General features: G+C 34.9%; 2 protein-coding genes and 2 long non-coding RNA genes across 4 annotated transcripts; 3 read left to right on the top strand and 1 right to left on the bottom strand.

The window, feature by feature from the left end:
* Nucleotides 1-2,750: 2,750 nt before the first annotated feature.
* On the top strand, nucleotides 2,751-4,112 carry LOC147533381 (uncharacterized). Its single transcript, XR_015227353.1, has 4 exons — nucleotides 2,751-2,934; nucleotides 3,156-3,210; nucleotides 3,320-3,581; nucleotides 3,693-4,112. It is a non-coding gene; the product is annotated as an uncharacterized LOC147533381 (long non-coding RNA).
* An 802-nt stretch (nucleotides 4,113-4,914) lies between these two features.
* On the top strand, nucleotides 4,915-8,486 carry MGT4 (magnesium transporter 4). Its single transcript, XM_086646399.1, has 6 exons — nucleotides 4,915-5,724; nucleotides 6,414-6,659; nucleotides 6,742-6,870; nucleotides 7,170-7,333; nucleotides 7,479-7,716; nucleotides 8,034-8,486. The coding sequence occupies exons 1-6, from the start codon at nucleotides 5,296-5,298 to the stop codon at nucleotides 8,319-8,321; spliced, it is 1,494 nt and encodes a 497-aa protein (XP_086502525.1). The 5' UTR covers nucleotides 4,915-5,295; the 3' UTR covers nucleotides 8,322-8,486.
* Nucleotides 8,487-9,153: 667 nt separating this feature from the next.
* LOC147533378 (uncharacterized) lies at nucleotides 9,154-15,773 on the top strand. The gene is made up of 5 exons (XR_015228048.1): nucleotides 9,154-9,699; nucleotides 11,529-11,622; nucleotides 13,818-13,889; nucleotides 14,492-14,888; nucleotides 14,986-15,773. It is a non-coding gene; the product is annotated as an uncharacterized LOC147533378 (long non-coding RNA).
* On the bottom strand, nucleotides 13,769-15,424 carry LOC147533379 (protein SOB FIVE-LIKE 5-like). Its single transcript, XM_086649507.1, has 4 exons — nucleotides 14,382-15,424; nucleotides 14,224-14,295; nucleotides 14,054-14,129; nucleotides 13,769-13,965 (listed from the first exon to the last, which is right to left on the bottom strand). Exons 1-4 carry the CDS (start codon nucleotides 14,790-14,792, stop codon nucleotides 13,937-13,939), a joined length of 588 nt encoding a protein of 195 aa, XP_086505633.1. The 5' UTR covers nucleotides 14,793-15,424; the 3' UTR covers nucleotides 13,769-13,936.
* Nucleotides 15,774-23,777: the final 8,004 nt, after the last annotated feature.

The following is a 23,777-nucleotide window of genomic DNA, read 5'->3' as shown; positions in this document are numbered from 1 at the left end:
AAGTAGGGCGCATGACTTGGGACTTTAAGGAAAAATACATATAAATAAGGACCAATGGAGAATTAGTTAACGAAAAGAAACTAAAATTGGAAATGAGGGACTAGAAGTTTGAACTCATGACTTTTGGGTGTTAAAGCATGCACACAACCACTTAGGCTATCTCCCATATCATGTCTAATCTTTCCCTTTATCTTATAAATATAACCTTGACTACTGTCAGGGGTTGCCTCCCCCAAACTCCACCTTTGGTGGTAGTAGTGCAGGTACGGTGGTGGTGGAGGTATGGTAGTGGTAGAGGAAGGTGTTGGTGGTGATTGAGATGCAATGATGGTGGAGGTTTGAGGTGTGGTGGTGGTGTATAGCGGTGGTTGATGGTACACCGGTGTTGTGGAAGTTTTGTTGTGGTGCTTGAACGGAAATAAACAAAGAAAAATTTTTAGTAAAATAAAATTCGTGCATATGTTCGAAGAAAAGTTGCTTAACTTTAAATTCAAAAGTTAAAAAATATGAAAGTCAAATTTTAACTTAAGTGAAGTAAGAAACTTTCACGTTATCAAACTAATTTTTTTTTTACTTTTATACTTAAATAAGTCAAAAAATAACTTATTTTAGTGTTGCCAAACGACACTTTTTTACTTTAAAGTAAAGTAACTAATATTCAACATACGCATGAATCTTACTTTACAAATATTTTTGTCTACCTCCACTCCACTCCACCCCCACCACCACTACCACCATACACCTCCACTGCCACCACCTTTATCTTTTCTTTTTGAATATGGACTACGAAACAACATACTAAAGAGATCTAAAGCCGACAAACTTATCATTTATACCTTTTAACCCAAATCCTATAACCATGAATTCTACTTCATCTGAGAATTGAACCTGAGACCGCCAGAATTTAAGAATTTATACTATCAATTATTTGTACAAACAAGTGGTGAATTGAACCTGAGACCACCAGAATTTAGGAGTTTATACTATCAATCTCTTGGACAAACAAGTGTTGATTATAACCATCTTTAGGCTTTATCAAGTTAATATATAAAAAGTAAAAGGGTTAATTTCATTTTGGCCCCCTAAAGATGACCAACTCACCAAAATGCCCCCTAAAGATGTCCAGCTTTCTAATTTAGCCTTTTTTTTATTTTTCCGTCCATTCTTTAGTTAGACGTTAGTGACGCGTTTTTACTCAACTTACCCTTCTAACTAAAGAATCTTGTTAGGCCAAAATCTTAAAGTCTCAATGGTATTTAATATTAGTCAAATCTTGTCTTCCAATCAAACTAACTTTTTTTTAATTTTTAAAGTATTTTCTTAACGTTTCTTCTCTCCATTCACACCAACTCCATTTATTTGCAAAAAAACCATCTCCCCATACCCATCAACAACCCTCCATTAAAACCCTAAAAACTTAAAAACATTAACTGTACAAAAAAATCCAGACAGAGAGAGAGGGAGAGAAAAACACTCCATTAAAATCTCATATTTCTTCATGCCTTCATTAGTGAGCACCTCCATTAAATCTAGAGAGAGACACATACTAATTTTACAGTCCAAGTAATATAAGAAGAAAAGCTAGAAATCTATTGTTTATTGGCTGAAGCTTTTAGTCATTAAAATCTAGAGAGAGAAACCTATTGATCGTCACTTATCGGCTCAAGCTTTATAGTCACTAAAATCTAGAGAGAGAAACCTATTGATCGTCATTTACCGGCTCAAGCTTATAGTCATTAAAATTTAGAGAGAGAAACTTATTGATCGTCATTTATCGGCTCAAGCTTTATAAACAATCCTATTGATCGTCATTTATCCGCTCAATCTTGATCATCATTTGGTCTCACAACAATCTTTCTCTTTGTTACTCGTGATGCACCACACATCACACTGACAATCCTCACACATCCTAAGATTCTTCACTATTCTAATGGCACTTCCTTCACTACTAGTCAGCAGACCAACACTAAAGCCAACTTCTCGCTATAAGTTTTAAGAATTCGTTCTTTCTCATCACCGTTAATATCATAGACAACTGAACTCAAATTCGGTTTATATATGTTACGCTTTAATGTATCCAAAAGCTTCTCCAATTTCTATCTTTATTTCGATTTTAGAACACGTTTATCAATTAAACAAAGATGCTAAAGTAGTATAAAAAAAAAAGAACCTGAGTAGTTGTACCCAAAAAAATGAGCTCTACTACATAAATTTAGGAAAAGGTGTAATCTTTACTAGACTAGAGTATGATCTTCTTTTTAATTTGATTCAAGTAAATAAGTATGAATGATAATTGGACTTTGAACTTAAACTACAGAAGAAAAAAGTACGGGCATGTGTAATTTCTGGGTGAGAGAGAGAGAACCATTCGGTTGTTGGACCCATGTTCTTTGGTAGGAACCATATACGAAGGTTTCTAATTGCTTTTAATGGAGATTTTGAGAGTTTTTACAGTGAGTGGTTAAAGGGAAGGAAGAAAATAAAGATGAGTTGATGTGACTTTTGAAAAGTAACTTGATTTGACAATCATAATTACTCTTGAGATTTTCTGCCTGACATTAAAGATATGGGTAGACGCATGCAAGGGTAAATGTGGCAAGAAAATGTCAGCTCACTAACGTCTAACTGAAGAATGGAAGGAAAAACGAAAAATGAGGATATATTAGAAGCTGGTCGGTCATCTTTAGAGGGCTAAAATGAAATTAACCCAAAGTAAATAAATTATTACTCCTTCTGTCCTTGGTAAAGCCGAGAAATTATCTTGTCCCGTGATGGGCTAACGGTGTTGCCCGCTTGCTAACTTGGTGCATCTTTTAGAGGGAGAGAGAAAAGGAGATGGAGAAAGAAAATAAACGACGGAAGTTCCATGAAACTCTTCTCAACATATTCTTTCCCCCACCTCCCCACCAACAACCTACTTCCGATCAACTTCCGGTACTCTTCTTACTTCTTTCTCTCTCTACATATTTAGAAATAAAACCCTAATTTTAACTCTTCAATTTTGTGCATTAGTCAATTTAGGAATCAACCCTAAATCTTACCTACTCAATTTACAAAGTTTCCACCTTCTTTCTTTCTCAGTACTAACACTTTTTTCAATTAATCATCTTCTTCTCAAATTTTAACCCGTTCTACTTCTAATTCTATACAAAAAGAATAAAGTAGATGAGGAAGCAGAAGAAGAACCACCTTACCCAAATCTCCTTAAAGGTAATATTCAAAATAGTCTTCTGAATGATTCAATTTCCTTCTGAATTTAATCTGAATAGTTAAAACTGATTTCTCCATTTTTCTCTTTTTATTTGTTTGGGTGGGTTAGAATCAGATGGTTTTGACGATTTCTCATCCGAGGGTAAGTCATTGAGCAGTGATGATAGTGAATCTGACTCATCTGAGAAGAATAAGAAACTCACTAGAGCACAGAGAAAGAGATTAAGATTAAAGAAGATCAAGGAAGAAAAAAACACGCCGGAAGAATATAATTTATGGACCTTTATTACCTTCAAATGAAGACGACAATGGCAATACAATTGAAAATATAAACACTGTGACAGAGTTAGATACTGTTCTTGAAAACCCAGGTTAGGATTTCAAATTTTAGTTATTCATGTGAATTTTCACTTCAAGTTAGTTCAATTTTCAATCTCTAGATGCTGAAAACTTTTGTGGGTTTTTTCTTGTTTGTTGTTTAGGAGAAAGAAATGGTTCTGCTACTCAAAACAAGAAAGTAAAGCAAAGAAGGAAGAGGAAAAAGCTTAATCAGAACAATGTGGATTGCTTGAAGGTGGGGTGATGAATGAAATGCACTGTAAAAACTCAAAATTTATGTCCATTTTCATTTTCCATAATGTTTTCGAACAGGGAAATTTTTAATTCTACCAATTAGATGAGATCCTAAATCCTGGGGTTTTGAAATCACTCAATTTTCTTGTGGATTTGATTCAGCATTACTCAAATTTTTCTTTGTTGACATGAATGCAAATTGTGGAGTTCTTCCTAGAGTAAGAGGTTGTTGATTTTTGAGCACTTCTAAGTGCATGATGTTTGTTTTTCTATCACTTCTAATAGTCATTGTAAATGAGCAATTATCTATTTTGACTTTACACGTAAAATGTTGTTTGCAATTTGTACTAATTCATCAAGAACATGATTATAGTTGAAAAAGAATTAGAATGTTGAATACATTGTTTCGGAAACATATCACAAAAATTAAGCTGACTCCAGGAATAACGGTACGAAGAGATTGGGGAAGAATTTAGGTGAAGGAGTGGCTAAGGAGAGGAGTCTCTTCTAAAGCCAAGAGGAATTCATATTTTTTAATGATTCAAGGTTTTAGCTTTTAGTAAGGATCATTGCAGCACTTATAAAGTAAGTGCTAAAAAGAAAAGATCAATTATTTTTACTGATCAACGGATTAATGAGTCGACCCTCAAGAACCATCATTAAAGGTACATAAAAATTAAAACCTTACACGTACTGTGTCTAGTAACGCCTAATCTATCTGCATCAATTATCTTCTTTCTTACCTCTCCAATCGACATTCTGTACGTATGATGAATCTAACGAACACCGAAATCTCTTCGACCAAACTCGTAAAGACTTAGATTGACTCAGATTGATTTTAGAAAATTGTTTTTTTACTCATTGACTCGTACTCTATGAACACGAATGTAGGAAATACTTGATAAAGGTAGAGTGTTGAAGTACTCTTGTTGATCTTGGATCCATTTGGCTCAGATACCCACTGTCCAAAACAACTTGAAACAAGTATTGTTTTTCTTTGATTAAAAAATTCAGGTTTAAATAATTAAAATGGACGTTGAGTCATGTTTAGAGCATCTCCAATGCAAAACTAAAAAAAATGAAGAATCAAATTGTCCTATATGTCAAAATTCAATTGAATTTCTCTTTCTTAGATGTCAATATCGAGATCATCTATTCAAAAGACATCTCCAATACAACATTCTAAAAACTTGAAAATAACTTAGGTGTCGTTTCCTAGATGGTTAGATTTGCTTTTAATATTGAGTGGTCAATTAAGAACCTCAAAAGAAACCTCAAATATTGAGTTTCTTCTCGAGATATCTCAACGTTAAACGATGTCGTGTCATTTTGAGATCCAAATTGAGTGTTGCAGTGTGTAAAAATTTTAAGTGGTACTTTGGAGGTTGCACTGGATATGCTCTGAGAGCCTTAGAGGGGTAGAGCATGAGAGAAAAAAAAAACACGGTCTATTAGTTGGTCCTGAAAAGACACAAAGGAAGTACTCACTAGAGAGAGAGAGAGAAGGATGAGATGAGAGGATCTCGTCCACCAACGAAGTTTGGCGCCTCCCCGGTGGAAGAAGAGGCGGAGATAGTTCGACCCAGTGGTCCTGCCGGTGTCGGTGGTGGTGGTGGGTTGAGGAAGAAAGCTGTTGGAGTTAGAACATGGCTAGTACTGGATTCAACAGGTCAAGCTCAATTGGTAGAAGTAGGGAAGCATTCAATTATGCGCCGTACTGGTCTTCCAGCTCGAGACCTAAGAATTCTTGACCCTCTATTGTCTTACCCATCTACAGTTTTAGGTCGTGAGAAAGCAATTGTCATTAATCTTGAACATATCAAAGCCATTATTACTGCTCAAGAAGTTCTTCTTCTTAATTCCAGAGATCCTTCTGTTACCCCTTTTGTTGAAGAACTTCAACATCGTCTCCTTCGTCTTCACCAAGCTACCAACACCCAGGTTTACTTCATTTTTCCACCCTCACTTCAATTTCACAGTTAAATTTCAGATTTTGGGTATTTACTTATTCATCCCAATTAATACCCAAAATATCAGATGATCCGGTATCAATTTGAATGATTGTTTCTAATTACAGAAAAGTTTTGTATGTTCAGTATATGCATTGTTGTTTCAGATGTTTTGAGGTTTATATCAAGATTCTGTATGAATTCAGTGTTAAATTTGAAACTCTTTGGATGTACAATTCTGATTAGGGCTTTTTAAGGACAGTTATTCATTCAGATTTTGGTGGTTATCCTCAACGATTTTAGAGAATCCTTGTTTACCAAGAACTAAAATTTCAGTGGATCCCTTATCCTTTGGTTTAGTAGATGTCTTTTGATCTTAGGATATGCGGGTGGAAAATAAAAGGTTTTAAATTGTATCATTTCAAGGTAGACAAGCAACAAGAAGGATTGTGAGAACTGACATATAAGAAGACACTACGAATTCATACGAAACTAAGAAGAAAAAAAAAATCTTGTTTATAGTGATTTAATATCCATTTGGGTTATTGTTCCCTTACCCAAACTCACCATTAGTGGTTCTTTATGAATTGTCGTTGATTTTGATATTTTTAGTGGTTTGGTTAAGGTGTAGGTATAGGTTGTTGATTTGATATAAAACTTGTTTTTTCTTTAATTATGAAGGAAGGTAGGGCTAGTGGTGATGAAGAAGAGTGGACAAATCTTTATGATTTGGAAGAACCAAGGTCTAGGACGGCGAGCCCACTCAATTATTCTGAAGTGTTTAGGCAGCTTCATGTTACGGATGAGGAAAACAAGATGGATGGGAAGTCTGGATTAGAGAATCGGGATAGACCAAAGGTTCTCCCTTTTGAGTTTGTGGCGTTAGAAGCTTGTCTAGAGGCGACTTGCAGTTGCCTAGATAATGAAGTATGAGTTTTTCCAATTCAACTTGATCTCAGATAACCTATATTTTTGTTTTCGTTCCTAACTGTTGTTATCTGAGAATCAGGCAAGGACATTGGAGCAAGAAGCTCACCCGGCCTTAGACAAGCTTACTTCAAAGATTAGTACTCTCAACTTGGAACGTGTTCGTCAAATTAAAAGCCGATTGGTTGCTATTAGTGGTCGTGTTCAAAAGGTATGTTTTTTCCACTTCCATTGTTCCCCGTTCATGCAGATTCATGATAAATGTCCTTTTCACATGCATCCTTGAAGACCTAAAGATGCAAATTTTCATTGTTTTCAAGTTTGTTAGGATCCTCTGTAACTTCAAATCTGGATTTTTTTTAATGAGTTAGAAACACTTAACTTTTGAGGATTTTGGTTTGAATGTTGAGGATTTTGGTTTGAATGTTGAGGATTTTATGTTTGAGTTAAAGATTTAAGAGAATGGTTTTCAGTTTGTTTGCTTGAATGATGAGACATGTACCTCACCAGGTCAGGGATGAGCTTGAGCATCTGCTGGACGATGATGGAGATATGGCTGAGATGTATCTGACTGAGAAGATGATTCAACAACGGACGAATGAGTCCTCTTCTGTTTCCGTAGATGAAGAAGATGCTATGTATGATGAAGTCCTTCCGTCAAACATAGGCGATAGGTACTTTTTTATGTACCAGTTCGGTGGTAACGGCTTTATTTTTGTTGAAGTGATGAATATAAATATTCATTTCTTTGCTTGAACCTAGTTTTCGTACTTCATACATCTTAGATAAAATCCAACTTTGTAAATTGCAAATTTTCAGAATTCCGGCTGAAATATCTGTAGAAGCAAATGATGTTCCGACTAGTAATGAAGGCGAGAATACTGAGCCCGAAGACCCTTTGATGGGAATAAATCGTGCATTTAGTGGGATCAGCCATGGGACCCGCACTAGCGGCACAATCAGTATCATGAGCAAACACTTAGATGTGGAGGAGCTTGAAATGCTCTTAGAAGCGTACTTTGTACAGATCGATGGTACACTTAACAAGTTATCCACGGTATACCATCTACTCTTGATGCTTCATTCATTTAATTAATCGAGATAAATCTTGCGGTGTTTTCCATGTTCTCTTGTTGGTAGAGGTGGAACAATCCACTCCACATAGACGAAGGGAAATTCATGACCTACTAAATAATATCGAGGGTCTTCCAACATTTTGAGTTGGACACAACTTAATAATTAATATTAGGCTTTTCATCAAAATTACCCATTCTTACTGAGTTTTTGGAATTGCTAAAGAACGAACTCTGTTAGCAAATACTTTTGTTACTCGTTTTTTAACTTTAGCAAATGTTGTGTTTTGTGATGGTGAAGCTAAGGGAATATGTTGACGATACGGAGGATTATATCAATATAATGCTGGATGATAAACAGAATCATCTGTTACAAATGGGCGTTGTTCTGACAACAGCTACTCTTGTCGTGAGTGCTTTCATCGTGGTTGTTGGTGTGTTTGGAATGAACATCAAGATTGAGTTATTTAAGCCTGAGAAAGCCGGAATGCCAGAGTTTCTATGGACTGTTGGAGGTGGAGCGACAGGAACGATATTTCTTTATGTGATTGCCATGGCATGGTGTAAGCATAAGCGCTTATTGGAATGAATTTCGTCGTTATGATCCCGTAAGAGATCCTACTTGAAACTTTCTACCATAAAGTGTTGTTGATGTTCTTTTAAGCCTTCTTTAAGTATTTGTACGAGATGATGTAAGAGAATCTTCACCCACATATCGACATTAATAATGCATAATAATAATAAGTTTCTGTCCTGTCTTCTATTTTTTACTTCTTGTTTAAGTGCATTTTTGATGTGCAATTCTTGTATCAATTAGACATTAAGGTTTGGTAGGTTTCTTAACCTATAGGTTGGAGCTAAATTCAACTTTTCAGCATTGAAGTTCAGAAACCAAATGATTCTAGGAAAGCTTCAAATTTAAAATATGCCTTGCTCCCAATTACACCAGAAAGACCAACAATAGTGCCCCATCATTCATGCCTAATCAGAAAAAAAAACTAAAATAATTCAAAGTTGAATTGAATCCTTTGTGAGGGATCGACTTAAAGGTAGGCATAGGGCGAATTCCAAGGGCAAATGCACCTCCAATATAATTGATTGCAGAATGGTTGATGTAAGCGGAAAAAAATTTTTGACCCACTAGAGAAGCGAGAAACTCAAAACTCAAAACTTAAGAAAGTTGAAAAGATCTGAAATGATCGTGTTGAATTGTCATTACAAAAATTAAAGTTTATGAAAATTAAGGAAAGGTTTGAAATAGAAAAAATTACAAGCTCTGTTCCTAATGGGGATCAAAATGTAAGCTTCAATACCAAAGATAGTTTCGTAATCAAATTTTTGTACTAGTAATAATCATTTTAAAAGTAAAGGAAAATTAGAAAATGGCCATTATATTATCCATCAAAGCAAATCTAATGGTTGGGCTAAAGTTTGTGATTATTATTTCCCGCAGTTTTTACTGATTATTTCCCGCGCTTTCATTTTCCTCTTTCTTCCTCTCTCTCTCTAGGAAAGATGGTGGAGTAAACTTCTCAATCGTTGATCCATATGTACACGTTTCACATTTAATCGGTTAACAGGAAAATAACAACCACCACCATCGGAATAATTAGGCTAAATTTCCTTGTGAAGTTATCCCCTTTCGTGACGATCTTCGTTGCGAACTTTCTCCAATTGTCCTAAACTGAAACCCTAATACAAGCTTATCGTAACGCAATCAAAACTGAAACCCTGAAACGAGGTTGGAAATTATCCAAATTGAGCGTCCTGCTCTTCTGGTAGTGCATCAAAACTGAGTAATCGACGAGGAAGATGCAGGTGAAGGAATTTGTGTACGAACTGGGAAAGATGAAGTTCACAGTGGAAGTGGTGATTCCGATTGATAAGAATTCCGGACAATTTTTTAAGCCTCTGGAGATGATGCTATGGGAGTAAATACGAAATTTAATCAGTGATCAAATTATCAGGTAATCTTGTTTTTTTCCTTCCACTGATTAATTATTAGGTATGAAATACAAAGATGATTTAGTGTAATTAGTTCACTAACTTGTGGATTTCATATTTTAACATTGTATAGGAAAAAAAAAGCTGGATATTCGAAAAATCAATACTTGTTTAATGGTTTCTAGTACTCGTATGGCGAATATGATTTAGAACACTTAGGATATATCTATATTGACCAACTCTGATAGGGTTAAACTAGTTATGTATTCCAACAAGGAAGAGTTCGGAAAGTCGTGTGAATTGTTTATATGCAAGTGATATTGAAGCAAAAAACATAACACATGACAGCATAGTGTAACCTAATAAATGGAGAAGACATCATTTATTCCCTTGTTGCTTGTATGAGTATTATATGTTAATGTAGATTTTCAAAATCGAACGAGAAATTTCTTTACAAGGAGGAAATAGATGTACTACCAGAGGGAGAGGGTAGTAAGTTTTTGGGCATCCAACTCAAAACCATTTGGCATTAAGTCGAAATGACCGTCGTCATGAGACTTCCTTCTGTTCATGTGGGACTTTTCATTTTGTAAGCCATTGTAGTGTTTGTGTTTTGCATATCTTCGGATGCTTCCATTCGAACCTTATGCCGATAAGTGTGTGGCGGCATCCTTGGACATTTTAACATCTTTCTCTTTATGATGTCAAGGATCTTTGGGATCTCATACTGTGACTATATGCAGGTAATTTAGGTGTTAGATGGGTTCGCATATAGAAATGTTTATCTTTTACTCGTAATGGTGGGTTATTGCTCTATTCTTGACAACCACTAATATGGGCACCCCTTATTCTTTGACCATTAGGAAAAAGAAATACTCAAATGTCTAAAGCATGTGCACCTTTCAATGAACAAGACAAACTGTACTATTTCTAGTCTTCTAATTCCTCTCCTCCCCCCCACAATCTGCTACCTTTGTGGATCACTCTCCTCTCCCACTTTTGTACCACTGTCCCTTGTAGAGCTAGTAAAAAAATCATAGAGATCACCGCTTCTCGAAATAGAGATTCATAAGCACACAGGAAGCCAGAGCATGGTTTTCTAATGTGAAGTCGTTCATACTACAGGGAAAAACACACACTAATCCCTAAACTTAGCGGGGGGGGGGGGGGGGGGGGGGGGGGGATGAAGAAATACCACACACTGGTCAGTGGTCACTGTACTTGGTATTTTTCTAAGTAATTACTCTGTAAGTCTCAATTATGTTTAAAGTCTTTAACATAAGGTTAAAGAGGTATTCTTTCGAGAGAAGGGACACCATTTCAATAACTTATTTAGTACAATTCAGTTCAACTGGGGATATTTACATTTCAATTGTGCATTGATGCAGCTAGTAGCATAGTAAGATAGAGTTATTTTATTTTCAATTTTTTGATTAAAAGTCTAGGTCATCTATTTGATTCGTCGATAGATGTGTTAATTATGCTTTATGGAACTTATTTGAGTGATCAAACACCAAAGTATATTGACGCCACCCATAGAGCCACTAAATTACAAGGCAGGGCGAAAAATAGAAATAGAGCCGAAGGCATCATTTTTAACAGCACAGATTGCAGTATTTCATTTCTCAATTGGTGTCTCTTTCACAGTAAAAATATTTATCTTCCTTGTGAACCTGAGGATATGTTAAGAGTAATTCGCTTTGAGCTGTAAATGTTATTGCAGTTGAAATAAATGAATGTTACACTCGTTTCGAATGTGAATTAAATACACAGACTTGTGTTCAATCTATGGAAGATATGAAACCAATTACAGTAAAAACTAATAAATATTACTTGGTCTGTGTGGTTGCAGAATCTCAGTAGGTGGTGGAGGCAACATAGACATACGTGTGAGCATGTGCTTATTTACTCTTTCAGAATGCACGCGTACGCATACACACACAGTGGTAATCTCATTTTTATTTTTATTGTTTCCATTTTACTAGTATGTATGTATTGGTGTAATGTGGGGTTGAATCTTGGAGGAATATGCAGACTAGGCATGTGTTTGCATGTGCATCCGTACTGTTACAGTACATAAGAGTTACAAACTCAGTTAAAACTTAGAGAAAGATTTTAGTTAAAAGAGGATAAGAATTTGAAAGCTATTCCAATAATATTATGCTTCACTTGAATTGGAGTAAAATCCCCAATCAATAGTACATGGAAGAAGAAGGATAAGAAAAGATAAAGCCTATGTCGATACAGGTATGAACACTGTGAGTCGAATTAGACCAGGCAGGAACAAATCTTGCACATCAAAGACTTTTATGTAGTACGATCTCATATTGGTCTTGACACGGTTATTTACAAGTACATATATAATCTTCTATTTTATCTAGTGAAGTGATTGTGAGCGTCCAACATGTGACCTAATTTACGATACTTGTGTGATGTGTCTGATACATCAAAATATTGAAAAGATTTGCAACAAAAAAAACGTAGCATAAGACTAACTTTCAGGGTTTATTCTAGCAAATTATCTAAAAAAACTTGTATATTGTAAACCTAGATTCAGTACCTTATTTATTCATGTTCATATGTTTATATAGTAGATGTGACTTTCCTGAACTAGAGTGATAGATAAAATAAAGGTAAGGTGTATGAACATTCCAAAGCCACAAAATACAATTTTTTTTTTTTTATATTGTATGATTCATAATAAAACAATGTTATTTTAAGAGACAAAGAATGAGTGGAAATAATTAAATTATGAGTATGTGCAGGAAAAGAATCCACCTATCTACATGACACAAAGTCCATTGACAGCTTCAAAGCAGACAATCTAGGAAGGGAAGAAAAAATAGATTATTAAGAAACAGAAAAATAATTTACAAAAATATTATTATTTAAATAAAATGAAAATTCTTCTAGATGAGACTGAGGTCATATTGTATTAAATTAGGGCATGTAGTAATGGGTCAGGAAGATCTCAGGCAGGATCTCACCAGGCTCAAAAGGGGTGTTGAATATAGATATGAGATACTCCCAACATTAACTCTTGCATTTCTTTCCTCCCCATCTCTCTGTACTCTGATGATCTGATCAAACTGCCCATCACCCACAACTCCTGTCCCTTCTTCATCTTCTCTAATCCCACTTATTACTAAATTAAGCATGATTTGTTTTAATATTCCTGTATTTTGATTAGTAGAAAAAGACTAAAAATAATCTTTGTCAGGACATATCAGAGTCATGGGGTTCTTGTCTTTTATCACCCAGGTTTTTTCTCCCATCATTACAGATAGAATCCCTTTAATTAAACAAGTGAGTGGTGCTTTCACTCACAATGATGTGGTTTTCTTTTACACTAGACATTCTGTTAAACTGGCATTAACACACTTAAAACTAATTGGCAAAGAGTGGAGATGATCTAGATATTAAATAATATATTCTTTGTTACTACATTATATTTTTCTCATGTCCGACTATTTTTAAATGGCCCCTCATGTGTTTTTTTTTAATTCTAGGCGAAGTAAAACACGTGTGGATGTCAGGCATATTACATGAAACCCCATCTTTTATTTTCAACTACTTCGCAACAATTAGAGATAACCTAGATATTACTAGTGTCACATCACTGAAAGAAGCTTTTGTTACTAAAAACATTTAAAATTGTACCATAATCTTGTTTGAATGATTTTCTGTTTTATCCATCAAATGATAGGTAATTTTGAACATAATTTGTTTTTTGGGTGGAAAATATGCAAATTTAGCTTGGTTTCAGGTTGACTTCTCCACCTATTACCATGAAGTCTTCACACCAATGGAGATAATACTGCTTGAACCTCAAATAAAACCCCCCCTGTTCTTGACAAAGTATTACCCACCAAAGAAAATGTCATTAGATTCTTACTTTCTGATTTGTTTCTAGTTACTATGAAAATATTACCATAATTTTCAATTTAATGTTGTTGTGTTTTTTTTACTATGAGATTAAATTGTGAGGAACAGATAGAGATGGGGAGTATGAGGAACATTGAAGCAAGTCCGTACAAAATTACCTAACAAGTAGTCTGGTTTGTTACCACCATTGATGACAAAAAATTAAACTTGCAAAAAAAAGAAAACTGACATTTTTATTTTCTTCATTTGCTTTCAGGTTGTTTCCCACAGCAATGACAGTTGCAGAAAATAAAAGTGAAAAAAAAGAGAACAAAGTTTTCTTTTTCAGGTCTTCATCTTCCTTCTTCTTCTTTTATATCATTTTTTCCATATCTCTCATCCCCATTTTCTTCCTTTCAAATCATCTGTGATTAGAAAAAAAAAGGTTAATCTTTTTCTCCCATTTAACATAACAAGAACAATGATTTAACCCATAAGATCCAATAACTTAACTGGTTTTGCTGAAGTTATTTCCTGGAAGATTAGACTCCATGAATCCAAAATGTTGTTTTTGAAATGTAGATCTTCTCTGAAAGAACCCATGCAAAAAAAAAAAAATTAATGAAATCAAGAGAAAACCCAAAACATTGAAATAAATCTTAAGGGACATACAAAATTAGTACCTTATAATGAGTTGCAGAGAACCCTTGTGAGAAATCTAAGACATTCTCCATTGAAGGTTGCTGGTTATTAATCTGAGAAAGAAAATTAAGAACAAGAAGAACCCATTGAGGAGAAAGCTTCACAATAAACTTACAAAATTGAATTGATCTGAAATTACCTTTGAGAAACTGAAAATTGGTGAGCTAGCAGTATCATCAAGAAGAGAAAGATTTTGTTGATTCTGCTGGATTTGATCTTTGATTTTTTGCCTTTTGGTATTTTTTTTAGTACTTAATACAGAAGCAGCTGAGGGAGAAAAACAGGAACAACCATTTTCATCACAGCAATCTTCATCTTCATGAAAATGTGGAGGTCCAGAAGATGCATCAGAAACCATAGATAAATCTTCTTCTTCTTCTTGTACTTCACATTCATCTTGTTGTTGTTCATTTTCTTTAGTTTTATAATCTTCATTAGAGAAACCAACATATCTCTTGCAGTGATTTTGAGAAGCAGACTGATCTAAGTACATAGTCCAACCAGATTCTTCACACCTACTACTACATTGTGAAGAAGAAAACCCATTCATTGTATCAGTTCAATGAAAACCCTTAATGGGTTGATTGCTGCTTCTGCAGTACAACTCTTTTCAAGAACTAGAAGTCAGAATCAAATGGAGATGGGGGTATTCTTCTTCCCTTTCTCTCTCTCTCTGTGACTCTTGTGCATCTTTCTAACACATAAATACATACATGATACATATAGTTTCCTTGTCTATGTAGGGGGGAAAGGAAAAAAATAAAAAGGAGTCAGAAAATATCCAATCAAATCAAATGCAAAACGTAGACTACTCTTGTCCTGATCCTCTACCCTTTTGTAATTTTATCTCAGAGTGAATCATAACTGCCAGTTGGGTTGGTTTTGTAGGTGAGTGAAAGTGAGAGTAGTAGAGAAGAAGAGAGAGAGAGAGAGAGAGTAGATGGAAGGGGAGATGGAGCCACACAACTTCTTCACATGCAATACAGCGAGGCAACTGTGTACTCTCTCAAGACGGAACGGGGCAATCGTCCATTATTACATATCCCGTGAACACCAAAAGTTGGGATTACATGGCCCCCTCCCCTCTCTCTTTCTATCTATCTCTTTGACCTTTTGTCTCCAACTACCTACACACTTACCCCCCTCATCAACTATGGAGCTAATCGATTTACTACTTGGATCACAAGGTTTATTATATTTTTCAATAAATCTATATGGGTCAAAAGAATTCGTGAGAAAAAAAAAGATGAACAACAATGGACTTGTGGTGGCTAATGTATGGTGTCGGTACGACATGTTTGAGGTTTATGTTGTGCCATTCCTAGAAGTCTAGAACCATAAATTTGCATCAAATTCAGCCGTGTCCGCCAGTGTTGGGGCATGGCTAGGCACACCACACCCCTTTATTCATTTTTTTGAACTTTTAACTTCTGCTTTTTTTTTTTGGTTTCTTGTCTTTTAATGTTCTTTTTCTACAAATTATAGATAAATGTTTATTAGAGATATTTTAGAATTAGAATTGTTTTCTCAATATGTGTTTAGATAATTTGTTCAATTATAAATTAAGCTATTATTTAAGTTTGTGGGGTGGATCCGATTGATGAGAGATGAGCAGTGTTTGTGGGTGCTGAGGTATATTTTGGAGCAAAAAATTATTTCATCAAAATACCCTCGACAAATATAAAGCGGCTAGATGGGAATATTCTTACTAATGATACGAAAAATGGTTATCAATTGACTGAAGTCAATAAGTTAAGAAAAGATTAAAAGCCCAACGTATCAACCCGTATCAAGTCAACGTGGAAGTTGAATCTGAACGAGGTTTACCACTCAATCCCAGAACTGGGAGGTCGATAAGATTTCTTAGGCGCTTAAGTTTTGCTCCGACTCAAATACATCCAGGTCTGCCATGAGATTTAAAGAACACTAGGGGTCTGCGTAAATGGGGTCGATACCTCAATCCCGAAACATGAAGAATGGAATTGTGCCTGATGCTTTACTGACTTAATCTCGAATCTGATCTCGAACGATGAGGATCTTAAGTATTTATTAGACTTGAGATACAAGAGTCACGAGGAGTGTAAACTTTTTCCACAAGATAATGACGATTAGAAACTCGATCTATCTTAAATACCAAATATCCTTGAATAAGGGAACTTGCATATATCAAAAATACGGCATATTCAAAAAGGAATTCTAATATAGCACAACTATGAAATAGTAGTTTAAATATAAGACGGAAGATCTCAACCGTCTCATCTCCACCTGCTCGATGCAGTCAGCGAAGGAAGCTTATAAAAGGTAATGAGCTGCAACCAAGAAGGCATGATGTTCACAATCACAACAATGGTATCCAAAACGTATACCATCGATCAAAGCTCCAATTCGTAAGAGCATCTCCAAAGCAATACTTGATTTGAAAAATTCCAAGTGTCGCCTACGATTTTTTGAGTTCTTAGAGAAAAAATTTCTCTCCAATGCAACACTCAATTTAGATCTCAAAATGATGTGGCATCATTTAATGTTAAGATATCTCAAATATAAATACAATATTTTAGTTTTTTTTAGTAATTCAATTGTCTTAGTCAACCAGCTTTATAGTTTAGGCCGCGGTTTTGGGGAATAAAAAAAATTCTCCAGGAAATACAGGTATTAGTTAATAAATATTGACTGAAAGACATTTTTTTTTTCCAAAAATTGACTTGATCAAACATTGCCACCTAATCTTTATCTCTATTCTTTCTCTAATCTCTATTCTCGTTAATTTGTTTGCTCAATTTTTGTAGTCAATTTTGAATTTTTGTTGTTGTTTGTTAATGGGAAATATATGTGTGTTTAGGAGGAGATCCCAAGTCTAGCACCCGACATGTTTATTGATCAACAAAGTCAAAAGAACTCTAGGATGCAGATTCGAGGACAGGATGAACTCCATAAGCCCCCAATTGCTAATAGATGTGAGATATCTCCCTCTCTCTCTCTCTCTCTCTCTAGGGCTTCTTGATCAATGTTAAGTAGTATTTAACTTAAGTGACATCCTCACAATTACACTCTAATAAGAAATTTACTTGTACTCCACGAACGAAAGTTAGGAATTTAGGGTTGGATCTCGATGATGAGATTCTTGTGTCTCTTTAAAAACCAAAGGGATTTAGGGTTAAATCACAAAAAAAATTGGAATATTAGAATGGTCGTCTAAGATCTCATGCGTAGAGGAGGAATACTCTAATAAGAAACCCTAGCTAGCCCTTCTTTGCCTTCATGTGTCAGTCTTCTGTTGAAAAGTACCATGTAAAGCAAAAGGACTTCTCCTTCTCATACGACGTCTATTTATTATTATACAGTTTATTGTCTGCTGATTTGAAATCTCTTACAATTTCTTGGTGGTCGGAATGATGGTGGCCGGAATTGTGGTGGTGGGAAGTTATTCCGGTGAAGGTGATAAAGAGGATGAAGATTAGGGGGCAACGTTTGATCAAGTGAGTTTTTGGACTAAAATAAAATATACCCTTGAGAATATAGAAAAATATATATTGATGGAGACCATCTTCCTATTGGGCCTCACGGCCATGGTGATAGTGGGCCTCACGGTCAAGAAGCTACATTAGCGTAGTTTCTATAATTAAGTATTTAGGGTTTCCATAATTATGAGTCTTAGCAATCAAGGAAAGTATTATTAGTAGTTATCTTATTTCCTTATTTGAGTCTATCTAGGAAAGTACAATCTCTATATAAGAAAAGTCTAGTCTGTCTTTGTTAACCAGATCAGAGAATATTATCAACCAAGTTTATTATTAATCAAGTTTATTGTTTATCGTTATTTTATCAGTTTTATTTCGTTAGTTTAGTTTATTAATAATGGTGGATTCCATTACTTTTACGCTTCCGCAACAATCTACATCAGCTGGTATTCAGAGCTTTAAGAATCTGGGAACAGATAAATTTTTTTTAAATACTTCTCATCTTGAATGTTGGAAAAATCTTTCGCGTTTAGGTTGGGATCCTTTAAGAGATGCACAACAACTCTATGTTGATCGAAAAGATCAAAACAAAATTAATGTCGATTCCAAAATTCCTATGTTTGATTATCAATATCATATAGATTTTTGGATTCAACAGATGGAAGATTGGTTTATAAACCAAGAGGTTCGTGATGAAGATAAGGTTTTTATTTTTGAACAACACTTGTCTACAAGAGTGTATGAAAAATACAACGAGATGCAATGGAGACTCGTTAATGAAGGAAAACCATTCGTAGATGATTGGAATAAAGTGAAAAGTATTTTTCGATATGCTTTTCTCCCTTTACATGAATACTTATCTTTTATAGAATCTCAAATCCAATCGAACAAATTATTATTCGAAATTCCTTCGACTACCATGGTCAATATTATTGAAGGAGAGGTTTTTGATAAAAAAAATCCTAATTTTTCAATAATGGAGGAAGAAAATTTCGATAAGACAGATCAAGAAAAAGAAATTCAACTGACTAACACAAACTCGAATAAGTTGTTTGATCCATATATGATTCCGGGAGACGAATTAGTTGTGTCGAATCATAAAATACTTTCTCCTCCATTGATTTCTTCATGGCTTTCAACTTCAAAGAATCATACAAACCGATCTTCATGGCCATCCATGGTTTTTCCAAGAACAAGACAGGTTGTATATGTGATCTCTTTCGTCAAACTAAAAGACGACGGGCGATGTCGCAATTTACTAGACGTATCTACGTTGGTATTGCTTTTGCGAGTATCTTGGCAATATATGTTTCACATTATAATTGGTGATATTGTCAATATTTTTCTTCTTCGGATTTTCGGCAATTTTCGTGAAAAGGTTTTTCCAAGAACAAGACAGGTTGTATATGTGATCTCTTTCGTCAAACTAAAAGACGACGGGCGATGTCGCAATTTACTAGACGTATCTACGTTGGTATTGCTTTTGCGAGTATCTTGGCAATATATGTTTCACATTATAATTGGTGATATTGTCAATATTTTTCTTCTTCGGATTTTCGGCAATTTTCGTGAAAAGTGGGAACTAAGGATTGCCTTCAAACTCGTCGCCGAAGTTACCTTCAACATCGCTGATATATATCCTCATTACTTGGACGATCCGCTTTATGACAACACCAACTTGAGGGCAAGTTGTTCCGCAGCGGGGGAGTATGATGGAGACCATCTTCCTATTGGGCCTCACGGCCATGGTGATAGTGGGCCTCACGGTCAAGAAGCTACATTAGCGTAGTTTCTATAATTAAGTATTTAGGGTTTCCATAATTATGAGTCTTAGCAATCAAGGAAAGTATTATTAGTAGTTATCTTATTTCCTTATTTGAGTCTATCTAGGAAAGTACAATCTCTATATAAGAGAAGTCTAGTCTGTCTTTGTTAACCAGATCAGAGAATATTATCAACCAAGTTTATTATTAATCAAGTTTATTGTTTATCGTTATTTTATCAGTTTTATTTCGTTAGTTTAGTTTATTAATAATGGTGGATTCCATTACTTTTACGCTTCCGCAACAATCTACATCATATATATTCTCTAGAGAATTTATTCCCCGGATATTATTCTTTATTCCCCAAAACCGCGACCATATTTTAAACCAATAAGAAATTTTTCTTCATATATAATTTATATTATTGAATCAATGAATGACATGTGTATCGAGTAGAGTTTTTTGTTTAAATCTCAATTAGAGACGTGTAAAGTTTAAAGATACTCAATTTAACCACATAAGAAAGAACTCTCATCGTGTCTGTGACGCAGTTATAAGTACAACTCTCACATGTGAGATCTAGTTTGCTTGGTGGACATAAGATGTGGCACTATGAAAACGAAAAATATTTAAACCAACTTACAAAAGTCAAGTTGATGATTTAGTGGATTGTAGTAGTAGACCCGGAAGCTAAACGTTGTTTAGTTGTAGTAGAATTGTAGTTTCAACAGGAGATATTTTCTTTCAAGTGGATTTGAGTTTTTCACATGTGGGTTTTGTTTGAATTATATTCCAAAATAAGTTGGCTTCCATTTGCTATTTATGTTTTTATTTTTTAGAAATCAAATTATTTTTCCTCTTTTCTGTTGGAATCGGAGTCGATTTTGGATCGGTTCAAGTCGTCAAACTCAGAAATGAAGCACACCATTACGTTCGTCTCGTCGAGCTCTTAAGTTTAGACTCAAGAATCACTCAAATCCGATTCCGGATGAATGAGATATTCAAGTTTAAAGTTTGATCGATTTTTGGTTGATTTAGGGACTAAAACCGCAATAAGGAAAAGTTGGTTTGGGGGCTATTTACGCAAAGAGGACACGTCCAGATCAGACGGCCCAAATCCCAGCCGACACGTCTGTTGCTAAAGAAGTGACCCGTCACTTTACTTTCCAACAGATGCGTCCCTAAAACCCAACAGAAGTGTCCCTTATGAATGCATCTATTCGAAACCTATTTATAGGACCCAAATCAACTCCAAATTTCAATCCGTTTTTTCCAGAGTGTCAAGCATTGTTAGAAGATCATATTAGAGTATCTAAGAGAAAGATTTAGCAGAGTTTTCAAGGAGTTTCATAAGCAAGAAGTTTGGTCCATTTGCATTAAGTCAGAGGTTAGTATACTTTCAAGTTCGACTGCTTTCTGATTCGAAGTACCATTGAATCGAAAGGTTAATCGTTGTATCCTGGGAGACAAACGCCGGTAACTGTTTGGTACTATACAGGGCGTCAATTGTCTTAAGGAAAGAGGAATACCTCGCCTCGATTAAAAAAAAAAATTATTCTTCTTCTTATCCTCCGATTTTTCTTTTTCTTTTTAGTTTATCTGATTTCTTAATCAAAGACACTCTGATTTTCCAAATCGGAAGTGTGTTGATTTTTTAAAGTAATAAATCAGTAAACACAGAAGGATACAATTCCTCTTTCCGATCTTAAATCGATAGTGAGATTCGACTACGAATCATCTGTTCTGGATAACAGACATTATCGGTTAGAAATACGAAAGATATTGAGTTGTTCTATTCCTTAGTTTTTCTCCATTAATTTGGAAAGAAAGTGTTTTTGATTGATTTACAAATAAAATCAAAGTAGTAACCAGTTTCACCAGTGATTCGGTTATAGACACGCTGAGTCAACTCGTTGAATCGGTACACCGAAACCAACATTTTCTATGAGTATTGGAAAATATTGTTTGCATATTATCCAAATTTCTACTTATTTCTAATATATACAAATTGAGGAGTCCTATCACATGCCTAAGACTAGATATATACCTAAAGGAATTGGGAAAGAAAAAAAGTTCGTTTGATTCAACATATAATAAGAGTACTTTAAGCGTGCACGAGCTGGGACTCTCAAATTCAAATTTAGAAATCAAGTCGTTGAACTCCCAGATTAAGATTTTGGAGCCTCCGGTCATTGGATTCCCAAAAATTAATGGAGCCGCAGTCGTTTGATTCTCAAATTAAAATTTAAGAGCCCAAGCCGTTGTGGCTCCAGCCAGGGGAGGGCTCCCAGTCCCTAATATGACCGTTGGGTGTTGTCTTTAATGTGCTCCTAAAAAAAGAGATCCACCCATTTTGTATTTTTATTTAACTTTTTATTTTTTAAAATATTTGTAGTGCTCTAAATTTTTTTTTAAAAATTCTCTCTAATTTTTGTCTTATTTTTTAAAATTCTATCTCTCTAGAAGAATATCAAATTTTACATTTAGAACTAATAACTTATAGTTGAAAATTGAAATCGATTACACGTACATAATTTGAGATTAGAAACCCGACGTCGGGAATTGAAAAATCAAGTGTTTCTAAAATTGGGTGCCATAGTCCCATACATTTGGTTTGCGCTAAGAATGTAATATACTCATAATTCTTATAAAACTACGTCTAGACATTCAAGAGAAAAGAAAAAAAGATCTTTCCTATGTACTATTATGTGAATTCTTAATAAAAGATTATACTGAATCTTCTATCTCTAATGAGAATTGAACTTGTCACTTACAAATCTTTTGAATAGGTGTCTGACTTCTGCACCAAAAAATTGTAGATTTATAATTATTTTAGTGAAACCTAAAATAAAATATCTTCTTTAGACCTGATGCAGGGGCACCCGGCGTGGACACTTTTACCGTGGACTTAACGATCACGTAGGCCAACCGGCCATATTGATTAGTTTAGGAAGTCCCAAATTTAGTATGATTCATAAAGAATCTAGGTTTAGGAAATTATATTGTTTTAGTATTTCCAATAATTGGAAAGGTCCAGATTTGAGTCTGACTATTTAGGAAGTTGCAGTCTTTTGATTATTTAGGAAAGTCTAATTCAAGTCTATCTAGGAAAGTCCAAAATCCTATAAAAGGATATCTAGTTTGTCCATTATGCTCATGTTGAAGAGAAAATCCCCTTGAGTTTAATAAAGTTTATCAGTTTTAGAGTTATTTTAATCTTTCTTTTAATCGTTCTTCGTTTATTTTATCGTCCTCTTTATTTCCGCTGCGTTCTACATCATGTGGTATTCAGAGCCACCAAAGTTTTTGGCTAATGATTCTGGAAATTTTTTTCCAGACCAGTTACATCAGTATCAATCGTATTCTATTCGTCAAGATGATTATATTCAATCAAATTATACTCATCAAGAGATGACGAATCAATGCTCATGTTCATCATGTTTATATGCGAATAACGACTCGTACAATTATCATTGGAATCCGGGAGAAATCGAACGAGAAACCCCTCCACAACCGTATTCATCATCACCGTCAGCACCCCCACCATTGTCTTATACAGCTTCACATCCATATTCTTCTTATACACCACCACCGTACTCTTATACACCACCTTCGTACTCCTATACACCACAACCACCACAACAGTCTTCTTTTTTAGAAACGCGTCAATCGAACTATTATACACCACAACTGTCTCCTTGTCATTACCAATCGTCACCACCATCAATATCTTATACACAAACACCTCCATCTTATTACTTCTCCACGTCATATTCACCATCACCTCCATCTTCTTATTATTCTACATCTAAGCAAGTTACTACAACTATCGAAGAACGGGAGAACATTGAAAGAGACCTCTTCCCCGTGCCACAATTGGAACAATCCATCAACAACACAGTTCAACAACTTCCAGAGCTCAACAACAAATTTAACGGTATGCTACATATAAGTGACGAAGAGTATTTATCGCTAAAGTCCGATTTGGATAAAATTCTACAGCTGTGTGACGACACCAAAACAATAATACGTCAACCATCTTCACCTATTTTATCATTCCATCAGGAAAAAGAAAAAGAAGAGTATGAAGAAGTTGAAGAAGATGTTCACGAAGAAGTTGAAGAAGAAGATGAATCTTCCTTAGAGGAAGAAGAAGAAATTCGTAGACAAATCTTTCCACCCAAGTCTTTTCCATTCCAAAACGCAATTACTGGAGGAAACATGATTTCTTCGATATATAGGGCAAATCCGTCGTACTCAAACATGTTGGTTGAAGAAGGTAACATGGTGGAGGATGGAAGATTGACAAAAACA

This window comes from Eschscholzia californica, unplaced genomic scaffold, assembly GCF_041429995.1.
Source record: "Eschscholzia californica isolate CP2 unplaced genomic scaffold, dmEscCali1.0.p SCAF_6, whole genome shotgun sequence".
Taxonomy (NCBI): domain Eukaryota; kingdom Viridiplantae; phylum Streptophyta; class Magnoliopsida; order Ranunculales; family Papaveraceae; genus Eschscholzia; species Eschscholzia californica.
The sequence above is the reverse complement of the archived record's forward strand: the minus strand, read 5'-3'. Positions and strand labels throughout refer to the sequence as shown.

Bases quoted from the DNA above. Each gene is read 5' to 3' on its own strand.
- MGT4 (XM_086646399.1), top strand. From the start codon at position 5,296: ATGAGAGGATCTCGTCCACCAACGAAGTTTGGCGCCTCCCCGGTGGAA. The intron at 5,725-6,413 runs GTTTACTTCATT...TTAATTATGAAG, and splicing joins ACCAAGCTACCAACACCCAG to GAAGGTAGGGCTAGTGGTGA. The intron at 7,334-7,478 runs GTACTTTTTTAT...GCAAATTTTCAG, and splicing joins CCGTCAAACATAGGCGATAG to AATTCCGGCTGAAATATCTG.
- LOC147533379 (XM_086649507.1), bottom strand. From the start codon at position 14,792: ATGAATGGGTTTTCTTCTTCACAATGTAGTAGTAGGTGTGAAGAATCT. The intron at 14,296-14,381 runs GTAATTTCAGAT...TTTCTTTCTCAG, and splicing joins CAATTTTCAGTTTCTCAAAG to ATTAATAACCAGCAACCTTC. The intron at 14,130-14,223 runs GTACTAATTTTG...GGGTTCTTTCAG, and splicing joins TCTCTGCAACTCATTATAAG to AGAAGATCTACATTTCAAAA.